At 51.1% G+C, this 20,264-nt stretch overlaps 1 protein-coding gene across 2 annotated transcripts in view; it reads left to right on the forward strand.

Moving 5' to 3' along the window:
* PRRX1 (paired related homeobox 1) overlaps positions 1–19,757 on the forward strand; it is a 73,332-nt gene extending 53,575 nt beyond the window's left edge. Inside the window, exons 2-5 of one of the 2 annotated variants that reach the window (XM_004756688.2) lie at positions 2,416–2,591; positions 6,626–6,807; positions 10,543–10,614; positions 16,469–16,606. In XM_004756688.2, the coding sequence (XP_004756745.1) occupies positions 2,416–2,591; positions 6,626–6,807; positions 10,543–10,597 (413 nt within the window). In that variant the 3' untranslated portion in view covers positions 10,598–10,614; positions 16,469–16,606. Of the gene's footprint in view, positions 1–2,415; positions 2,592–6,625; positions 6,808–10,542; positions 10,615–16,468 lie in introns of both variants that reach the window. The other variant, XM_004756687.3, reaches the window with a different exon arrangement.
* Positions 19,758–20,264: the final 507 nt, after the last annotated feature.

Raw genomic sequence — 20,264 nt, forward strand, 5'->3', positions numbered from 1 at the left:
TGAATAAACGTAATCGTCCAGGGTCTGTCTGATCGGTCTCAGTCCGGGGCAGGATGGAATCTACAGGTTTTTTCCTGAGCCGCGTTTGAGAGGAACACGAAATGCACATTGTGCTGCCGTCAGAAAGGCCCGGATGACCTAGAGAGACTGAAGTACAAGCCATATAAAGCTAGACCGGAAGACTGGGGAAAGAGAATGGAAACCGCAGGAAAGACTCCAAATATTTAAGTACGAAGGAGAACACAGAGGTAGGGCCCCTGCTGAGCACTGTCTGACCCAGACTTTGGTTCTAGTGTGGATGTGGCTGTGGCTGGTTCTGCTGATAGGTGAACAGTGGTACAATCGGGCTGTGGGCTGGAATGTTCCAGGCCTTGATTGGTCCCCGAATTCGCACTCGTTCAACTGGCTCTCATGTCAGGATGCTGCGGAAATGACATTCTTACCGAAAGTGTCACAGCAGCTTCTTTGACGCAAGGCTCCTGGGAACACAAAGGGAACAAAGCCAGGGAGGTGGTCGACTGTGAACATGACCCTAAAACAGAAGGAGTAAGTGTCAGTTCTTCTTAGCCGGGGGAATGGAATTGGGATTATATGGGTTTTTCAGCAGAAACCCAAAAAGATAAGGACATTTCAAGTTCAACAAGTACGAGCTCTCTCCGGGTGCTTGAAACACCCCGAGGAAACGTGGGATCTCCGCTCAGCCCTCAGGGAGAAGGGGTCTCTGAGCAAAACCACTTGGAGGCCTCAGTTGTCAGGCACTGAGGGATCCGGGCTGGGGGATCCTAGATATAAGCTGCACTTTGAATCCACATCCAAATGTAGACCGTGCCCTCAGTTTGTGACAAGAATAATATTACAGCTCAGGCAGGTATCAGTTCTCTTGAGGATCCGGATTCATGCTAGTTGCTTTTACTTATTTTGTAAGTAGGCTCTGGCCCCGCTGGGAGCCCAGTGCTGGGCTTGAACTCATGTCTCTGAGATCAGGACCCGAGCTGAGATCAGGAGTCCACGCTTCAGCAACTGAGCGGGGGCTTTCTTGAGTGTGTTCTGTGTCTCTGGCCAGAGGATCAGGAGACGTCCAGTGCTGGGAAAAGACCCAGGAGCTCCTCCAGCGTGTGGAGCCGGGGCCAAGCTCCTCTCTCCGTCTGTCCCCGCTCTCGTCTGTCTGTCTCCCGCCAGGCTGGGAGTCTGCGGGGAGGGCAGCGGGAGTGGAAGTCCAGCTCCTCCGGCGGAGCATGTGTCTCAGGCTCCGCACCCCTGCGTTGGACATCTCTGGGCGCAGCATGGCCTCCGCAGGTGGCCCGGCCTCCCGGGACGGCTCGCTGGGGGCGGCGGTGCCGCTGGTGTTGGCTCAGCTTCCCGCATCCATCGTTCCTGTCGGTGCCGGCTCGGGCGGGGGGTAGGGGGGGACCCACCATCCTCTCGCCTCATGCTCGGGCTGGGTGAGCCGCTTGCCAAGGTGTGTTTGGGGGAATCGACAGGAAAACAGGTGAAAACTTGGGGTCACGATTCCCCAGAGGTCCTGGGCGAGACTGTTTCAGAGATCTTGAGGTCTGGTCCCGGCCGGGGTCCTCATCCGGGGAGCCTCAGGCCCGTGCTGGCTGGGGGGCGGGTGTGGGGGCGCCTCCCTGATCTGGGCCCAGGCTTCGGCCGCCGCCCTTAGCAGAGCACTGAGCCTCGAGCACAGGAGGTAGGAATGACTCGGTGTCCCCTGGAGAACGCGTGGGGAAACGGGAATCGTCCTCACCAGTTTGAGTCACTCCGCATTCGTGGTTGGTTGGTTTTTAAGGTTTTACTTATTTGGCAGAGATCACAAGCAGGCAGAGAGGCAGGCATGGGGGCAGGGGAAGCAGGCTCCCTGCTGAGCAGAGAGCCCGATGTGGGACTCGATCCCAGGACCCTGAGATCATGACCTGAGCCGAAGGCAGAGGCTTAACCACTGCGCCGCCCAGGCGCCCCCGGGCTCGTGACTCCGTGGGTGCGTTAACGAGAAGGAGCCAGAGTTGTGGTTTCCTTGGGAGGACCCTGTGCTGAGGATCACGAGGCGCATCAGGCAGCTCAGGCCCCCGGAACGTCCTGTCCTCCGGCATCTCCGCAGAAGCCCGGGGAACGCGGCGGCAGGGAGGTGTCCGCGGCCGCGGGGGCAGAGCCGGCGTCCGGGAGCGCGCGGTCTCCCGACGGCTGGGGCTGGTCCGGGGGTGCAGGCGGCCCAGACGGCAGGACCGCGGGGCTCGCCGGCGCCCGAACTCACGGCCCCGGGGCCCGCCGCGCCCGCGCGCTGGGAGGGACGCTGGGCTCCAACAGGGCAGGGAGGAAGGGGGCGCGGGGCGCAGCGTCTCCCCGCGGGCGCTCCGGAGGGGGTGGCCGGGGACCCCCGCGGCCGTCGCTGCTCAGCCTCGGTTTCTCCCGCCGCAGGTGACCCGCTGAACTCGGAGGAGAAGAAGAAGCGGAAGCAGCGGCGGAACCGCACCACGTTCAACAGCAGCCAGCTGCAGGCGCTGGAGCGCGTGTTCGAGCGCACGCACTACCCCGACGCCTTCGTGCGCGAGGACCTGGCGCGCCGCGTCAACCTCACCGAGGCCCGAGTGCAGGTACCGCGGCGCCGGCCGCTCCAGGGGCCGCCGGGGGCGCGACCAGACCCGGTTCTGCGGGCAGCGGAGCCTTTTATTTGCTCTTAAGGTTTTATTCATTGATTTGCGAGAGGGCGGGCGCCGGCGGGCACCGGCGGGCGGGGGAGGCGGGGCCGAACCCCGCGGGGGCCTCGACCGCAGGCCCCGGGATCGTGGCCCCAGGGGCGGCAGGCGCTTTGCCGACGGAGCCACGGGCGTCCCCGCGCAGGATTTCCACGGACCCGCTGCGAGCCCTTCGGTGGGCGGCCGTACCCCGCTTCGGGGCGCGCCCCGCGGCTGCCGGCCCTGCGGAGCCGGCGACCCGCGTTGTTTTCCGAGCGACTGACTCGACACCACCCCCCGCACCTCATCTCCTGCTGCTGCTTTCGGGGTGACCAGACGGGCGGGCGACTTGGGGGTGCGCCCTGCCGGGAGCGGACGCGAGCGCGGCGGGAGCCGCCCGGGAGCCCGTGTAGGGGCGACTCCGTGCTCTGTGCAGGGGGAAGGCAGCGCGCGGGGCAGCGCAGGGGGCAGCGCAGGGGGCAGCGCGGCCTACGACGTCCTCGCGGGGCCGCTCGGCCGCCCTGACATCACGCGGCGGGATTCGTGACGACGACAATCGCCCCGTCGCCAGCACTTCTGGAACCCTCTGTGCCAAGTGCCGTTCTAAGGCCTTTACGTGACCCGGTCTGCGCACTCGTCAGGGCGCGGGCGGACGCCCCTCGCCTTGCAGATGTGGACACTGAGGCACAGAGAGCTCGGAGCGTCCCCCCGGCGTCGCACAGCCGGCGAGCGGCTCGGCCGGGACCTGAAAACGGACCCAGCTCAGGCCCCGGAGGAGACGCGGAGTGAGGCGGCGTCTCCCGGCCGAGGGCTCCTTGTCCCGCTGCGTCGCTGCCGCGGCCGCAGGTGATGACCTCGGTGTCCTCCGGAGCTGGCCGCGCTGCCGGCTGACAAGGGCGCGCGCGGATCCGGCCCATCCGTCCTGTCCGCTCGAGGAAATGGTCCCAAGTGTTTGTGCTCAGTCCCGGCTTGAGGGATTTCTTTCCGCGTGTGACAGATCTCTGGACCGGCAGGACTGGGGCGAGACCCCGCAGAGCATGGAGGTGGCAACTGTGTCTGTGCCACGAGGCGCTGTATACCTCGAGGGACGCTTGAGTCCATGGAGAGGGCCCTGGAGGGCCCTTCCACCCGAGGGGAACCTTGGCCAGAGCCGCCCCATAGGGAAGCGGTGACCCCACCTTGAAGGGCCTCCCTGGGAGGAGACAGAGGTCAGCGACAGGGAAGATTGTCTAGACCCCTGCCCGCGTGGGGGCGAGGCCCTCAGCACTGCCTGGCGGTCCCTCCCTGCTGGGGTGAGAGGGACCCACGGGGTCCGCAGAGACGAGACTCCGCTGTGTCGTCCCGTCCGCCAGCCCAAGCACAGCCCCGAGGTTTGCCTTCCCGCGGCCTCTGCCCCACGCTGCCCTCCGGTGCTCCAAACGCGCTCTGCGCTTCCACCTGAATCCCTTCCTCTCCCTTCACACCCGCTGCCTCTTCTGTGCCCCGGGCCTTGGCCCGCCGCGGGGTAGTGAGTCATTTTAGACCCGCAGCTCCTTGAAGCGCCACTTGGCCTGGCACAGAAGGGCACCCGGACAGGCCGTGCTGGCATCGTCCTTCCTTCAACGTGGAGGAGCGGCTCGTGAGCCGGTCCTGCCCCGGTACAGCGACAAACAAAGGCTTTCTTAGACGCTGAAACTACTCGCTCTTCCTGCTCTCTCACCCCACTGTGTTCTGACCCCTCTGGGGGCTGTGGGCATTTGGGATGTGAGCGGACAGAACTCTCCCTCCGCCACGTCCTTCCTCCTCCGGGAGTCCCCTTTCCGCAGTCCGCACCGCTCCCTTCCGACCTTGGCCTTTACAGCATCCGTCACAGCACGACGCGTCATGTTGAGTCGTATGTGGGCCAACTTCCCCACGAGTCTGTGAGTCCTCTCCGATGGGAGCCGTATCTTACCACTTTTGCAAAAATTCCTCCCCCCCCTTTCTTTTTCCTCTTCTTTTTCTCCCCCTCGAACAGCTATCAAGCACCTATTATGCTCTTGGAAATGTTTCACTTTGTGGGGATGAGTAAGACACTGGCCTGCTCCTCCAGGGCGTGGTCGGTGGGAGACCGAGACCGTAGACGGGCCTGCCACCCTGTTCGGACGCGTGAGATGATTCCTCCGCTCAAGGAATACACGAGAATTCGTGATAGACCAGAGGAAGGGACGATCAAATCTGCCCCGGGAAAAGGGGTAAAAATACACTTAAAAGAAGCACCCATTCTGTGCCACTCTCACGACAGCCCCGTGCGTATTAGTGTCCCTGGGCGGTGCGGAGGCGCTGAGGATGGCATTTTAAAGCAGCGGGGCCGGCATTTTGATCCAACTCCATCAGACTTTAGTCATGTTCTTTCCACTACGATTCTTCACAAGAAGGGGATATTAAAGTCAAATCTTGAAAAGCAAGTTGTTGGATGCCTGGACGGAGAGGGGGACTGTCACAGGCAGAGGGAGCCTTTGGTTGACTATTCAGAAGCGGGAACAACTGAACACACCCGGTAGTCCCAAGCCCGAGGCGGGAGCTGGAACACGGAGGGTCCATGCGAGAGGCCCACGAGATGCAGGATGTGGCTGGGTTGGTGGACCAAGAGCTCATTCCCGAGCAGACTCTGTTCTATGGTAAGAAGTTTCGGTTCTGTTCGGTGAGCAATGGAGAGCTGTGGATGACAGCCGATTCCATTTACATTTAAGACGATCAAGGTAACAGTAGTGCCAAGGACATATCAGCAAGAAAAGAGTGGGATGCGTGTGGACCCAGAAAGCAAGCGCGAGTCACCTTCTCTGACTTCTGCCCGGCCCTTGCACCCACACGACCCACGGGGCACTAGCCGTGTGGTGTTTTACACCAGCATTGCTCCCAGGAGCTGCGCGCTATCCCACTCCACACCACGGGATGGCTTTTTCCCAGGCCTCGTCCTGCATTTCCCGTTAATTGTACCTAAAAGATTTGTTTTGCAGTTTGTCAAAGGTACGTGCCGGTCTTTTTTACTTGAATGGGAGCTGCTATGAGCAGAAAATAAGCCTCATCTCCCTACTCCCGGCAATTAGCACAGGCTCTGGAACATGGCAGGGACCTCCAAAAGCTTTCTCGAATGAGTGAACGCCTGCATACGAATCCGTGGCTCTCTGGACGACTGGAGTGGTCACGAGCCAGATGTCCTCGAGCCCAGGAACGCAGCCGCTTCCGATCCCAGTGAACGCCAACAAATTACTTACTCTCGTCGAACCTGTTTCCTCGACTCTGAAATAGAAAAAGTAAAACCCAGTGTATGGAATGAGCAGGATCAGTAGAAGCAATGAATGCAGTACGCTTCTGGAAGTTTCTAGCCCTGACAGCTCTGGATAAATGAGAGGTGTGCCGCGAGCGGGGACGGGTCCTCTCGCTGTAACTTCCTGCCCCTGCCCTGGTGCTCTTCACAAGGCCCCAGTAAACCACTTGCTTCGTAGATTCTTGCCGCAGGCACCAGTGGATCTGGACACGGAGAACTTTCTTTAAATGTCCAATAAGCATTTCATAAGCATATGATATTTTCACATTTTGGAGAATTCTGAAAAAGACTTCTAAAAAAGCCAGTCTCCATGGTCTAGCGAGGTTTTTCTCTTTTCCTTGGTTACAAAGCAACAAGGGTTATAGACCACATTTTGCTGCCTCGTGGGTTGGTCTTGGATCTCCTCTTTGGGGGGTGGTGATGGAGGCCCCGCAGGGGCCTGTCGTGATCGTCTCTGATAGGAGGGCGGTGAGCTCACGCGGCCGCCAGGGAAGGACTGTGGCATCTTTGTATCGCTCTGGGAAGAGGGCTGTGCCTGACCCGTCTCTTCCCTGGGGAGGCGTTAGAGGGTAACCTTGGCCAGGCCGTTGGCGTGATTCGCGTAACCTCCTCTTCTTTGTTTCCCTCTCCCCGCTGTGCTCTGCTCCTCCCCACACTCTGCCAGGTGTGGTTTCAGAACCGAAGAGCCAAATTCCGCAGGAACGAGAGAGCCATGCTGGCCAACAAAAACGCTTCCCTCCTCAAATCCTACTCAGGGGACGTGACTGCTGTGGAGCAGCCCATCGTGCCTCGTCCTGCTCCACGACCCACCGACTATCTCTCCTGGGGGACGGCCTCTCCGTACAGGTGAATGGCGGGCCCGCCCCCCCTTGCTCCACTTCCACACGTTTCTCAGCGGTCGGTCACGCTCAGCTGCTGGTGCGGCCGGCTGACATTTCTTACTGGGTTACCCTCTTCAGAGACATTCAACTTGCTGACACCCCCAGATTTTCACGGGAGATTACTAGTTGCCCCAGGAGCAGGGTTTGGGGCAGAAGAGAGAGGGACGGGCCATCAGCAATCTCCTCTTGGACTCAGGAACTCTTGCAAAGGTTTCAAAGATGGGGAAGAATCTAAAAGAAAAGATCATTAAGCTTTGCCCAGAGTCCCTCTTGCGACCATTCAGGAACAAAACTTGACGCCACTTCCTAATTTAAGATAGATGGGTTTCATTACACTGAAGGAGAAATTTAACTCGTAAGGCTCCAAGTGTAGGCTCAAAGGTGAACGTTATGGTAAAACTGATTTGGAATTAAAAGACAAGAAGAAGATGAAAAGGAAGGGAGGGAGGAGCGAGAGAGACACAGAGAGACAGAGCCAGAGAGGGAGGAAGGGCCACCCCCAGCCGTTCTGACCACGCTCATGGCCACGGTCCCTGGTCAGCGGGTGGGGATGGTTTATGATCCAAAATACCTTCCTGTTCTACTGCGAATTCTCACTTCTCTGGAGTGCTTTGGGGGCCAGTTTGTCCGTGTGGGGTTTTTAAAAGATAAAAACAATGTGTGATTCACACTAAACTTTTATATTAAAAAGGTGAACAATTTTCAAGAAGCAAGTAACAGAGTACTATTTCAATTTCTTGGAAAGACTTTTAACCTCCATTTATTATGCCGTTCCCATAACACAGATTAATCTAGCCCAAGGGAAGTTGAACCTAAGCATAGTTACTGTTCTTAAGTGCCTTTCTTTGAACCTAAGCCTGAGTACTCTTAGACCCAGGGTCAAGGCTGCGCGTTCTCTCTGGCCAGCTGCAGTGGAGAAGTGTTCACAAATTCATTTATGTCTTTATTTGCCTTTTTATTGTGAAGGTTAATCAACGCTTTAAAGAGCGGCCTTAAACTAATTATAGGAGATGATCCCCCAGCTGAAGTTCAGCTCCTAACGTGAAAAGCCATGTCCGTGAAATGTAAATACTTCTCAGAATCGGTTTTAATCAAAGCGAAGGCCTCACCTCATTGTTCTTCCTGTTCCACACCGATTCCTTAAAAGAAATGCCACAGTTGTGTTTGGATTTTTTTTAATCCCCCATGGTGCAATTAGCCTGAATTATGTTGGTTTTAGCACTTAGAGACCCCATACCTGGGAAACTGGAAATTTCTCCAGCTCTCAGATATAGTAAGCCTTGCTGATTTCAAACGATCAGTCCTATCTCTATGTCCGATTTAAAATGTAGACTCTTTTCCCATTGGAAAACTTACTAAAACCACATCTTGAAGACCATTGTGAAATCACGTATCTTTTAATATTTTAAAGAAGTAGAAGACCGCTTTGTTTGTCTGATCATTATTGATAGCTCACAGACTCATTCAGTGGCTTGGGAATGGATGTGGTTCAACATTAATGTTTTAAGGTCTCTGGTTTGAATTTGGTCCTGACCAGGAAGTCCTGCTCCTTTCCCTACCTGGGTCCCAGTTAGGAACGTTTCACACCGGCTCTCAGCCATCCAGATGGCTGCCGCGTAGTCCTTGGCAGCCTGAGAGAGAGTCTGAGGGCACCACACTGCGGGGGTGAGGCTGAGCGCCTCCCCGAGTTAGTGCTGGACCAGACCACCCGCCCCTACGTGGGGGTCACGCCCCAGCGCCCGCGTCACACACGTGTGGTACATGGGCGTCATGCTGCGATCACCAACATGCAATCGGTGTGTGCCTTTTTGGGAAATGTTCTATTTTATTTTAAAAGATTTATGTAGAAATACTAGATACATTTTTTAAGAAGCATTCATAATGCCACCATCTTGATATAACTCGTTTATTTTTGCAATTAAGAGTTCAGTATTTTATATAGTGTAGCCTTAGTGTACATATCTTGTATTCTGCTGTTTTCATTTAAAAATCATAGAAGCTAGTGCTTTTGACTCATTTCATGGTATACTTTTATATAGTTGTTTCTCTTAGATACAGAGTTTGTAAAAAAAATAATTAAAAATCGCATAGGATCTGATTGTTCATATTCTGTATGAAGAATAAATTAATCTCCAGATAGAAGTAGAAGAATGATGGTTTAAAACACTAATTTAATCAATATCAATGTTTTTGACCCAATGTTGACTGAAGTGTTTATATTTTGGTTAATTTCTAAAAGTGGCAAGGCTATTCTGTTATTCGGGAGATTTTTCTGCTCTGTTTAGGACCAAAATACATTATGGTTTCACAATTTGAAGCTTGGTAGGAAATGTGTCTTGTTTAGGAAACATAAAACAGAAACAAGTGTTGAAAAGCAAAGGAAATGAGAGACCTTTTGTGTTATAAAAAAAATTAACTGGCTATTTCTGTTGGTACATTGATGTCAAGTTAGTTATCTCACATGTGACATTCATTAAAAGGCATTTCTTTTGGTTAATCCTTGGAACGCTCCTGTGTGCTAGCTCCATCCTTGCTCTGGTTCCAAAGAAGAAACTGAACACTTGCCCAAGTGTAAGCCTTCAGCCAGCAGAGTAAGACCCGGTGCCCGTGGTGCCTGTGTCTGTCTGTCCAGCATACTAGGCCACGTCACCATGTTCTCATTCAGATTCAGGCTTCCATTACACTGAATGCAGTAAAAAGAGTAAGACCGGGAAACTGTAAACATGCCCTTTGATTCAGTGTCTGTCTCAGATCAGGGCTGCATGCGTGCAACTGAGGGCCGCCTTCTGGGGTGTGTGAGCATCCCCTGAAGGGCTGATGTGGCTTGGTCATGCGACCAGGCAAGAGTGAGCGGTTCTGCCAGAAAGGATGGCTCACTGGCTTCCACCGCTCTCCCCTGGAAGAGGAGGGGAGGGAACCAAGACTCAAAGCAATCGTTTGCATGTGGTCAGAATCATGGGATGGGAGAGAGCCGACACATTTTTTTCTGGGTGTCTTTTATATCCAGCATGGTGGCCGTATAATTTATTGTCCAAGCTGGGGCGCTTCGGAAAGCGAAAGGGGAGTGCTATTAATAATGACACCAGAGAAACAGGCGTCACTGGGGACATATGGTTCCCCCTATTTATAGCACGACATGGCCCCGTCCGTTCCCTCGAGCACGTTATGGGTGATGACGTCAGGCAGGCAACTGAACCACCAGGAGGAGCAAAGCGTCCTCCGACACAGACGCTGCTGTGCCGGCAGGTGTCTGCTGCATCTACCCATCGCCCGGGGGGGGAAGCCGGGTTTTGGCACACGCGCCCACTGCTTAGATCAGAACTGGGCAAGGGAGGGCGCACACGGCACCGGAGGTAGTAAGTCCAACAAATCGCGTGGGGGCTTCAACTCCTGGGGAGCAGTGACCAACCAAATCCTAGACTTTGACCTGTTATTCCAGATGAGGTAGTCGAGAAGCTTCTCCCCAGAGACATCCTTTCCTATGGGAGCTGGAGAATGGCCTGGATCATCAGTGCCACTTCCCGAGGGAGGACTGGGCTTCCCAGAAAACTAGTCACAGGCGAGAGAGCGGCCCGCTGTCCCTGCCCACGGCTCCCCTCCCTGTCCTGCTCCTCCTCCCCGTTTGATCGTGGTCATGGTGCTGCCTGACATCCACTGAACGCATTTGGCTCATTTCTCCCTTTCACGCTTTCAAAAATAGATCCTCGTCCCTCCCAAGATGTTGTTTACACGAGGGGCTTCATAACGGATTCTAACGGAAGACACTGAAAAGGTAACTTGTCAGAGGGGGACGAGGGTGGCTGCTGGGGGTAGGGTTTAAGTGGGAACGAAGTGTGTTCGAGAAAGCGGGTCTTGGCAGTTTTTAGCAACGCCACCAGGGAAGTCCTCAAGTGGGGATATGATGGGGAAGCAGAGCCGTGGGCGTATGTGTCCTTGGAGTTAAGGGGAGTCGCACAGCCGAGAGCAGGGCTCCTCCGAGATTACTGAGCACGGGAGTCTCCTGGGATCAGGCTGCAGTGCAGACGCGTTCTGTACGTCTGGCTCAGGACTCGGCTGCGTCTCTAACCTGCTCTCCCGTGGTACTGAGGCTACGACCCCAGGAGTAGGGGACTCTAGGATATGGGGCAGGGGTCAGAAGAACCGTGTTCTTGTCCTGGCTCCGGCCACTCCGCAGGCCGTCAGCCGGGTTGTCAGGCTCTCATGCAGCCTTAGGGCCGAGCGAGTGGCGTCTGCCTTCTCCACACCTCCCAGGGCGTCCGAGTCCCGGTCGCCGACGTGCATGTGAAAGAAGCGACACGAAAGTCCTCGAGACGAGAGAGAGATGCAGGCCCCGTGTGTAAAATGTTCCTAGGAGGGGAAGTTAGATTCGGCAGAAGGATCGTGAGCGAACAGTGCACGCCAAGGCTAATGCAGAAAATCAGCTTCTGAATTTCAGAAATGCTTATTTAATCACAAAGGATCACCTCCAGAAGGATTTATGGGGTCTCTCTTTAAAGGTAAACGTCCACAGGAGAGCGGGTATGGCGTGGGCTTAGGTAGAGCGGGTATACCTGGTTCTCGCACTGCAAAAGCCGCAGCTGGAGCCTGGCCTCCGACCGCCAGCATCACCGCGCCGCAGCGGCCTCGCGCCCACCGCCTTTAGAAAAACCCCAATAAGCTGGTGAAACCTCAGGGTCTCAGGATGACACCCAGACTGCTCGGGCCGACAGATTTGTCTTTGGGGGGGAATTTTCAACAGCTTGTCATCATCTGTCCGAGAGGGCCAAAGAGAAAACGAAGTTGCGTTGAAAACAGAGGCAGGCGCTATTTTCCCCCAAGTGTTTGGTGGATCTGTGGGGCATTTCGAAAAGCAGAGGGGCAGGTGCCTGTAAGTCTCCTGGTTTAGAATCATACCATATATAGAATTCTCCACGCTTCCTTGGTGTTTGGCAGCGATCTGAACACGCTCCTCCTCCCGACAACCTTCCGGGGTAGGTTGAAATGATCAAAAATGATCTGTCCCCAGTGCAAGTGGAGCCGACCCCCGCCGCAGTTAGCATTCTGCCGTCTGTGGCTGATCTCCGTCTGTTAAGAATCTCCAAACAAGGAGATGGAAAGATTTCAAGCTTGCTTAAATGTGTCAGCTCCGTCCACGTTCCGGCGCAGAGCTGCTGGATCAACAGATGGGACCCAAGCATTTCTGTTCCATCTCCGCTTCCGCAGTGCACTTCACTTGGCAGAGCAGTTTCTCGGTCACAGACACAAAGAACCGACATTCTTCAAAACTCAAGAGAAAAGATGCTTTCGCCAAACCCTATTAACCCAGTTCCTGTGCTCAGCTCATATCCATGTCCTGTTAGAGAGGCAGGTGGCTCTTAGAAGGCAGGACCAGCGGGCCGGACCTGTCGGTGCCGCTAAGCTCTTGACATTACCACGTGCGTCATCGATAGGGATCACTTAGTCTGTGTCTCACTTTCTGATCCCGGCAAGTGTCCTCTTGTGTAGGAACGAGTGCTCGCTTCACATTTTGAACGGTCCTATAAAATTGGTCGAAAATACCTAATTAACCCTCTTTGGTTTCGTCTTGGGAGAAAACGTTTCAAGATCCTCTCTCTCTGCCTAACATAGACCTTTGTAAGTTTTGGTGGCCTGGGAAACAGGTGGTCACAACAGTCTTTCGCTGGCGGCCAGCCAAGGCGCTCACGTCTGTTGTCACTTTGGGAAGTGGGTCCTCTCCAACTTACTTTTCATGCTTTCTTTAAAGCATGACTAAGTGGCTCTAGAGTACCCACTCATTAATTCTGTCTTCTCTGACCTGTCAGACGTCTCGCTTGTCACTGGTGTGTCAACGGACTGCCCGCTCCTTGCCTCCATGGCTCTTTCAGTGCAAGTCGAGGAACTAGAACCATGTCGAACTACCAGACGGAGCACAGACTTGTAATTCTTTAGTGCAGGCGCTATTCCAAACCCTGGTTAGTCGTCTATGAAGTAAGACGGGCTCTGTTCTTGTGTCCTACTTCTTAGAGCTGTGCAATGTGCTAGACTAAGTTGGATCCATTTTTGAAAATTTATAATTTCCTAAACATTTACCAAGGGCAAATGTTATCATTTGTTGTGCTGCTAGGAAACTGCAAAACTCATTCATTGAGAGCAGCTGCTGTTCTAATCTTCATGCCCCACTAACTTGAGGGCTACCTACAAAGCATCGCACAGGGTCATGAATGCAGTGATACCCTTACAACAGCACCACAGTACAATCGGACAAGGGTACTTTCTCGACTCTAGAAACTCAGGCTTCCATTTAGGGGAAAGTGTCCCGGTGAAAATCCAATTTCCTGTGCAATATATAACTAATTTGCATTGATTTGGTTTTGAGATGGAAAATGGATTATTTTCTGGACACATTTGAGAGGGAAATCTCAGTATTTCCAAAAGATGTGTTACCATATGAAGTCTTCAGACTAGAATATCAGATGAAATTAGTCAACTACAAAGCAGCTCTATAAAAATTGTCTGTAAAATAGATAATATTGAAGTCAAAGCTATAGTAGACGTTTTTAGAAAACAGCGATGATGTCTTCTGTAAACAAAAACAACCCCCAAGGGTTCCAGTCCCCTTTGTCTACTATGGAAAATGGACTTGATCTCTGACCATCAAAAAAGGAGAAAACCGGGATGCCTGGGTGGCTCAGTGGGTTAAACCTCTGCCTTCGGCTCAGGTCATGGTCTCAGGGCTCTGCTCAGTGGGGAGCCTGCTTTCCCCTCTTTCTCTGCCTGCCTCTCTGCTTACTTGTGGTCTCTCTCTGTGTGTCAAATAAATAAATAAAAATCTTTTTTAAAAAAAGGAGAAAATCTCTATGAAATAGGACTTTGCTTGCCTAGAGCCTCAAAGGAAAATGGAATCTCAAGAGAATTAGGTCAAGTACTTGAAAGAGTGATACTCCACGACCATCCACAATTTACCATCAGAGAATTTTTTCTTTATGCTCTCTCATAAAATTTTAGCTTTCTGTTTCCAGGAGCCATTCAATTTTATTCTGTTTAACCAATAACATAGATAATGTGCCATTTCAGTTCCTCTCTTATGCATTTTAAATGGTACTATGGACCATCTTCAGGATTTAATTCTCTAACTAAAACCTGGCTAAGAAAGGTGCTGGGTTCATTTCATGATCTGTAACTTAGAAGCATTTCCCAAACCCAGTGGTCTCTTATCCTAACAAATGACATCTTTGATTTCCTTGAAACCTTGGGTTTCAGTATATACTAGCAATTTTTTGAATGTAGGATTTACGGGTTTGTATACATTTCTGGTAGTGCCTTGAATGGAAGCAAGTAATTCATACAAAAATTAAATGAGAGTACTATATGGGTTTCAAAAATAAATGAAAATTTTTGGTGTATCACTAAACAAAACAAAACAAAACAAAACAAAGAAAAAAACGTATCCTATTTTAACAGGGTTTCTGATCATTTACCTCACTCCTAATTGAAACCTGTCTTAACTGGGGACTCTTTTTCTGCTCTGTTGGTAGACAGCAGGAAAGTGATAGTCTGTTGTTAGATCTGTACTAATCTAATATTTGTTCATTTTTTAAAGATATTTTTGATGGATCAAGAATGTGTAGTCATTGGCCCTGGCTTTTGTCCCATTCCTTTGATCGTGCTCATTCTGTCAAGAGAGCAAATGTAATAGGAAGGACTACTTCCTAATGATAAAAGAATATTGGTGAATTTTTTAAAAAGATTTTATTTATTTTTTTTGAGAGAAAGTGTGAGTGAGAAAGAGAGAGCTCAAGTGGGGGGAGGGGCAGAGGGAGAGGGAGAAGCCGCGCTGAGCAGGGAACCTGACGTGGGGCTCCATCCGAGGACCCCGGGATCATGACCTGAGCCGAAGGCAGCGGCTTTAACCCACGGAGCCCTGCAGGTGCCCCTGGTAAGCCAGTTTTGAAAACCCATCACTCCCAGCAGGAGGCCGAGGAGACCACGGACACTGAGCAGGAGTCATTTCCTCACAGGAGATCTCTCAGCTCTGTATTCGTCACACACTTTCTTGAGCGTCGACACGTGCCAGCTACGAGGTTAGCTCCGCCCGAGGATACAGTGGTGGACGGGGTCAGATGTGGGGTCGGATCTGCGCGCTTACAGTGAGGCACTGACGTAAGTGCGGAAAGGGAACTTACTGGGTGCCCTCGGAGAACCCAGCTGTGCACAGACGGTTGAGGGCTTCTCCCCGGATATGGGTAAGAGTGAAGCAGGTGAAAATGAGATGGAAGAACGTAGAATTCTCTTGGAACAGTACGGAGTCTCCCTTTTTCTGCCTTAAGACACACACACACACACACACACACACCAGCGCTATAAGAATTTTAAATTAAGGATGTGTGTTTCTGGAGAGACCTAGTGATCTGGGACTAATTATACTTCATGAACTGAATTTTCCTGGGCTAACTGCTAGTAAGTGAGCTGAAACAGGCTATTGTGAGTCTTGACCGTAAGTCTCAATGTATGGTCTCCCGAACAGGGACGCCCGGCACAGGCGGTCTATTTGGAGAGCAGCTTTACTTGTCTCTGTCTCTGGTCTGTCACTTGATCCCCAGAACCACCAACTCCCGTGTGGCTGGTCAATCGCCCCGGAGTGCAGTCAGCAGTGGAGCTCCCGGAGTCCCATTTATAGTCTAGCTCATTCCAGGCCTCCGTTGAAAGGGATTTTGCTAATGTTAGAAACAACTAGAAACATTTTCATTTAACTAGAACGAGTTCCCTTTTAACTGTTTAGTAGACAGTAAAGAATAATTTGCTTCCAAGTCTGAGAGACCCTTACTTTTTCCTTTAAAAGAAATTCATGGATTCCATTCACAGAAAGCCACCAAGTGCCCATTTCTGTCCAGCTGCTTTTCTGGGTCTCAGTTACCATCTCTGACCATGAAAAACAACTTCAGGTTTCTCTCAGGAATAAGGACAAAGAGAGAAAGTTCTCTCTGAGGCCAGGAATCCTGAACCTGGACAGGGCCTTTGCTCGTTCATGTAGGGGATTTAAACAGTTCCCAAATAACTAACCTAAAGGCATCCTGAGCTACTCAAGTCCTCTTGGGAAGAAGCTACAAAGTCAAGGCCGGTCGGACAGGAAGCTGCGGCAGCACCTGGTGCTCCGGGCCGCGGGGTCAGGGACGGGGGCTCTGCTGCTCCAGCAGCTCCCGGCGCGGCCCCGCCGACGGCCCGCAGTGTGGTGGGCACGGGGTGACGAGGCCACGGTGCCCGCCCCCCCCAGACGCCGCGTGTGTCGCTCCCGGCTCCAGGGGCTGTGACAGATGCAGAGAGGCCACCGGCCGGGAGACGTCCCGCTTTTCCGCAGAAGCAGCTTTCTCCTCTCGGCCCAGAAGTCCGCTATGCCTCACTGTGTCCCACACGGCAGGTCCCTCTGCCCGCCCTGTCCCCGCTCTCCCCTGCCCTTCCGGACGCTGCCAGCCTTGCCCGCGTGCCCTAGACCCATGCAGATCCGGGGCTGATAGAGACCTCAGAGGTCGCCCGTGCAGCCCGCCGCCGCGCCCGCCCCGTGCCGAGACTCGTGTCTTCCCGGGGCGCCGACTGCGGCTTCGTGAAACTAACGCCTGTTGTTCTCCCTGCTCTCTCCTTTGCCCCTACAGCGCCATGGCTACTTACTCTGCCACATGTGCCAACACTAGCCCTGCACAGGGCATCCACATGGCCAACAGCATTGCCAACCTGAGACTGAAGGCCAAGGAATATAGTTTACAGAGGAACCAGGTGCCAACAGTCAACTGAGGAGAAAAAACCATTAAACAGGCCTACGAAGAAATCAAACACCATAAGACACCTTTCCTGCTCTGTCATTTCTTCATCTGTTGGGGAAAAAATAAATAAAACAAACAAACAAACAAAAAACCTGAACTCAAACATTGGGACCATGGCAGAGAAAAGCCGGAGAGGAGCAAAATGAAAATTAGTTCACCAGTGTTTCTCCGCCCTCCGGGGTACCGCCACCACCACGTGCTTCTGCGTGTGTTGATTTTGTTTTTCCTTCTCCTCGTGTGCTTTGCTTTAATATACTCCAAGCTTCTTCAGTTAGGTTCAGCCCACCCACCCCCATGGCCGTATGAGTTTCAAAACAAAACAAAAAAACTAGAGCAGCCAAAGAAACCACATATACATTCAGAGTCATTGTCTAGCATCTCCTCATGACCTGTTTGAACCACAGTGCCTTGCCCCTATCTTTCTTCCCAGTTCTCTGTATAAAAGCTCTAGGAGCTTCTGAGAAGCCAAAGTCTCTCTGAAAAATCTGTGCCAGACACGATTTCCTGTCTTGTGGTCTCCATCTCTGTCGGTCATGGTAAGGTCTTCCCATCAGCTACTGTTCAGAAAGCAATTATGTACAACATCTGGTCACTGGCTTGTGTCTGGCTAAGTCTGAGCTCTAAGCTGTAGATCGAAGCTCTCCTTATCAGCTAGAGATTTAAGCTCTAAGCTATAGATGATGATATCGCCATCACCACCACCCCTGACCCCCATCCAGGCAATCAGCCATCGTAAGTCAAAGGTATTTGTTGTTTTTGAATGGTTGTCATGGGCTTGACATTCGAGAGAGGGAGAGAGATTTCTTTAGGAAAACAAAGACTGAGTTGTGAAAGGCATGGCCTACATCTCTTTAGTGCCTTAAGGATAGTCAGATGCACACTTATATATATACTGTATATATTTATATATTTTATGTATATATATCTAAAATATTCTTGCAAGCTTGAGTTTGCAGTTTCTCGAACACTACCAAAAGCACATCTCACACCATCACCACTGTCCTTGATCTCTACAGTGATGTTTTGGGGGATCTCCCTTTCTTTCTTGACACAAAGTTCTCATCAAGGCCACAGAGCACTTCACAGGGCATCTGTTTCAGAACAGGTCGCATTTTCACATTTGAGCTTTGAATAAATTAGAGCCTATTCGAGGCTGTAAAAATGTTCTTGAGTTTGAAGACCGCTCTGGTGGAACAGGAGTATATCCTGACACGTCATGGGGATCACATTTAGAGGAGGGAAAGCCATGTTGCCATCTGCCCCTTCTCCACTCAGCAGGAATCTGAAAGACACATGTTTGAATGGAATCCTTAATGTCTTGTCTAAATTCCAAAACTTTAAGAGGCGACTGTGGGCTATTCTTTTACTAATATTTTGAAATAAAGTTTAGTGCCTAGGGCTGCGAGCCAGGACTGACCTGTCTTTGTTTCTTTCTTTTTGTCTCCAGCTGTGCTTTTGTAACTTGTCGGGTGGACAAGACCAAACCACACCACCATGCTGTGCCTCAGTTTACCTTTTTGTACAATGGGTTTAGCAATACTTACCTACCTCACAGGGGTGTTGTGAGGCTCTATTCATTTGCTCCTTCATTCTTTCCTGTGTTCTCTGCTTGTGCAGCACTTGGTAGCCATGGGAGGAAAGGGACTACAAAAGTATACAATGTTAATGGAAGGATAAGGTACCTGGAAGCCTTGTTTTCTAGCAAGGAAGTGCTACCTTGCTGTAAATACTTACAGCCTTGTATTTGGAAATGAGAAATAGGTTTATATTTACAGACCTCTCAAAAATCACATCACTTGACCAAAGAATAAGATACACAGAACAGACATATTTTTGACCTATTTTTATCCTGACCAGGTTCGTTCTAATACCTTTAGTTATCAGCAATTAAAAAGCTTTAGATTGGTTTTGGCCAAATACGCCAACTCTGAGTGACTGGCATGGACTGCTGAGTTTAAGATGCACTTTCAGCTCACGCTTGTTCCCCCCTCGGCCTAGCAAGTTGAACCAATGGTGGAACTTTTTCACCAATCGGAAAATGTAATTTTAAATGCTGAATCTATACTTCTTTTAGTAACAAGAAGAAAGCCCATCTTGTGCATTTTGCTTCCATCCACTGATTCCCTCTTCCTCTAGCGTATTATTAAAATATTTCTTACGGATCTTTTATGTGGGCTGGCTGAACACCACATATTACTTGCTTCCTAAGGATTCCCTCGACTAATTCTTTGGTCCCACTAGCTGCTGCAGATTATCAAGATTCAAAGGAACAGTGTAAACTAACAGATGAAAACATTCTTTGTGAATTGAGTGAAATCCAAGAAATTGGTGAACATCTGGAGTTTGGACTCTGGGCTACAGTGCAGGGAACAGAACTCATAAAGACAAGGTGTTGCTAGGAAAGGGGAATTTTTGAAGAGGGAGGAAAGGAATAGGTCACGTGAAACAAAGTCATTTGAAGCTTTCGTCCTGACATCCGTTTTCAGTAGTGAACAGAAAAGCCTGAACCCAAAACCCAAACGCTATGTGAAACTGGGCAGTTTTGCCACCAGTGCCTGGGAAGCGATGTCTGGGAAATCAGAGAGTAGCCAGTGCTGGTCATCCATAGGAATTTTCATTGCTAGTGACTCAACACCACAAACATTTATTATCTAAGCACCTGATCAAGAAGTATACACATGAGACAAGCACTCAGTATTGTTCATTTATTATTGATTTTTTTTTTAAGTATTAGTTCGATATATGATTTAGAGGAGTGGCCTTTTGGCTTCCAAGCCAGGTCTCCACTGAGGGCCTCAGGCCAACAACGTTCCAAGGCGTCCTCCCTCACCATCGTTCAACTCAGATACAGATGAAAACGGGCAAACTGTCTGTCTGTGTCCCCAGTCCCTCCCCAAACTAGATGCTGATCTGTAGGACACTTGGCAGGTTAAGTCAAACCAGAAGAGGTGACTGAATAAAAAAGGGAATGACACTTAGGGTATAAAGATCTCCTAATAAATGTAATATGTAAATTATATCTTGCTTTATGATGTAAAATATACATTGTTTGCGCTAGAATAGAAATGATTCCTTTTCAATAAAAAGAAGGATGCTACTATGCGGTCTTCTGTTACATACATTTGAGTCTACTGATTCTTTTCTCTTAGAACTTCAAAAATCAGTCTGCTAGGACCTAAGGGTGCCTGCCGGGAGAGTGAAGGCAGAAGGGATTTGTGGACAGAACTTTCATTGGAGCGTGGTAGTATTTCTTAAAAATGCAAACTGTCTATTCCTCAAAAGCAAAGACAATGGTGGGAGGGAGAGGGGATATTTATTGGCATAATGCGTAAAGGAACACTTTTATGAGAATTTAGTTAATTTTCACCCATTTCTTTAGAATCCATAATACCAGCTCTATATGACAAAACAGACAAAATAGCGCACACGTTTATTTTAGAATAGAGAAGTAACAGAGTAAAATGTAAGCACCTACTGTGTGTAGCACTGGGTGTGGGCATGGGGGTGGGGCATATGTTCTGTTTTCATATAGATTAAGATCCGATTTAAAAGGGAAGTCCGTGAGGAACCAACATATGCAACAGTCAAGACAACAAGTGAAGATGTCAAACGAATAGAGTAGAAACAC

Source organism: Mustela putorius, unplaced genomic scaffold (genome assembly GCF_011764305.1).
Source record: "Mustela putorius furo isolate JIRA1106 unplaced genomic scaffold, ASM1176430v1.1 tig00000785_pilon_pilon_pilon, whole genome shotgun sequence".
Lineage (NCBI taxonomy): Eukaryota > Metazoa > Chordata > Mammalia > Carnivora > Mustelidae > Mustela > Mustela putorius.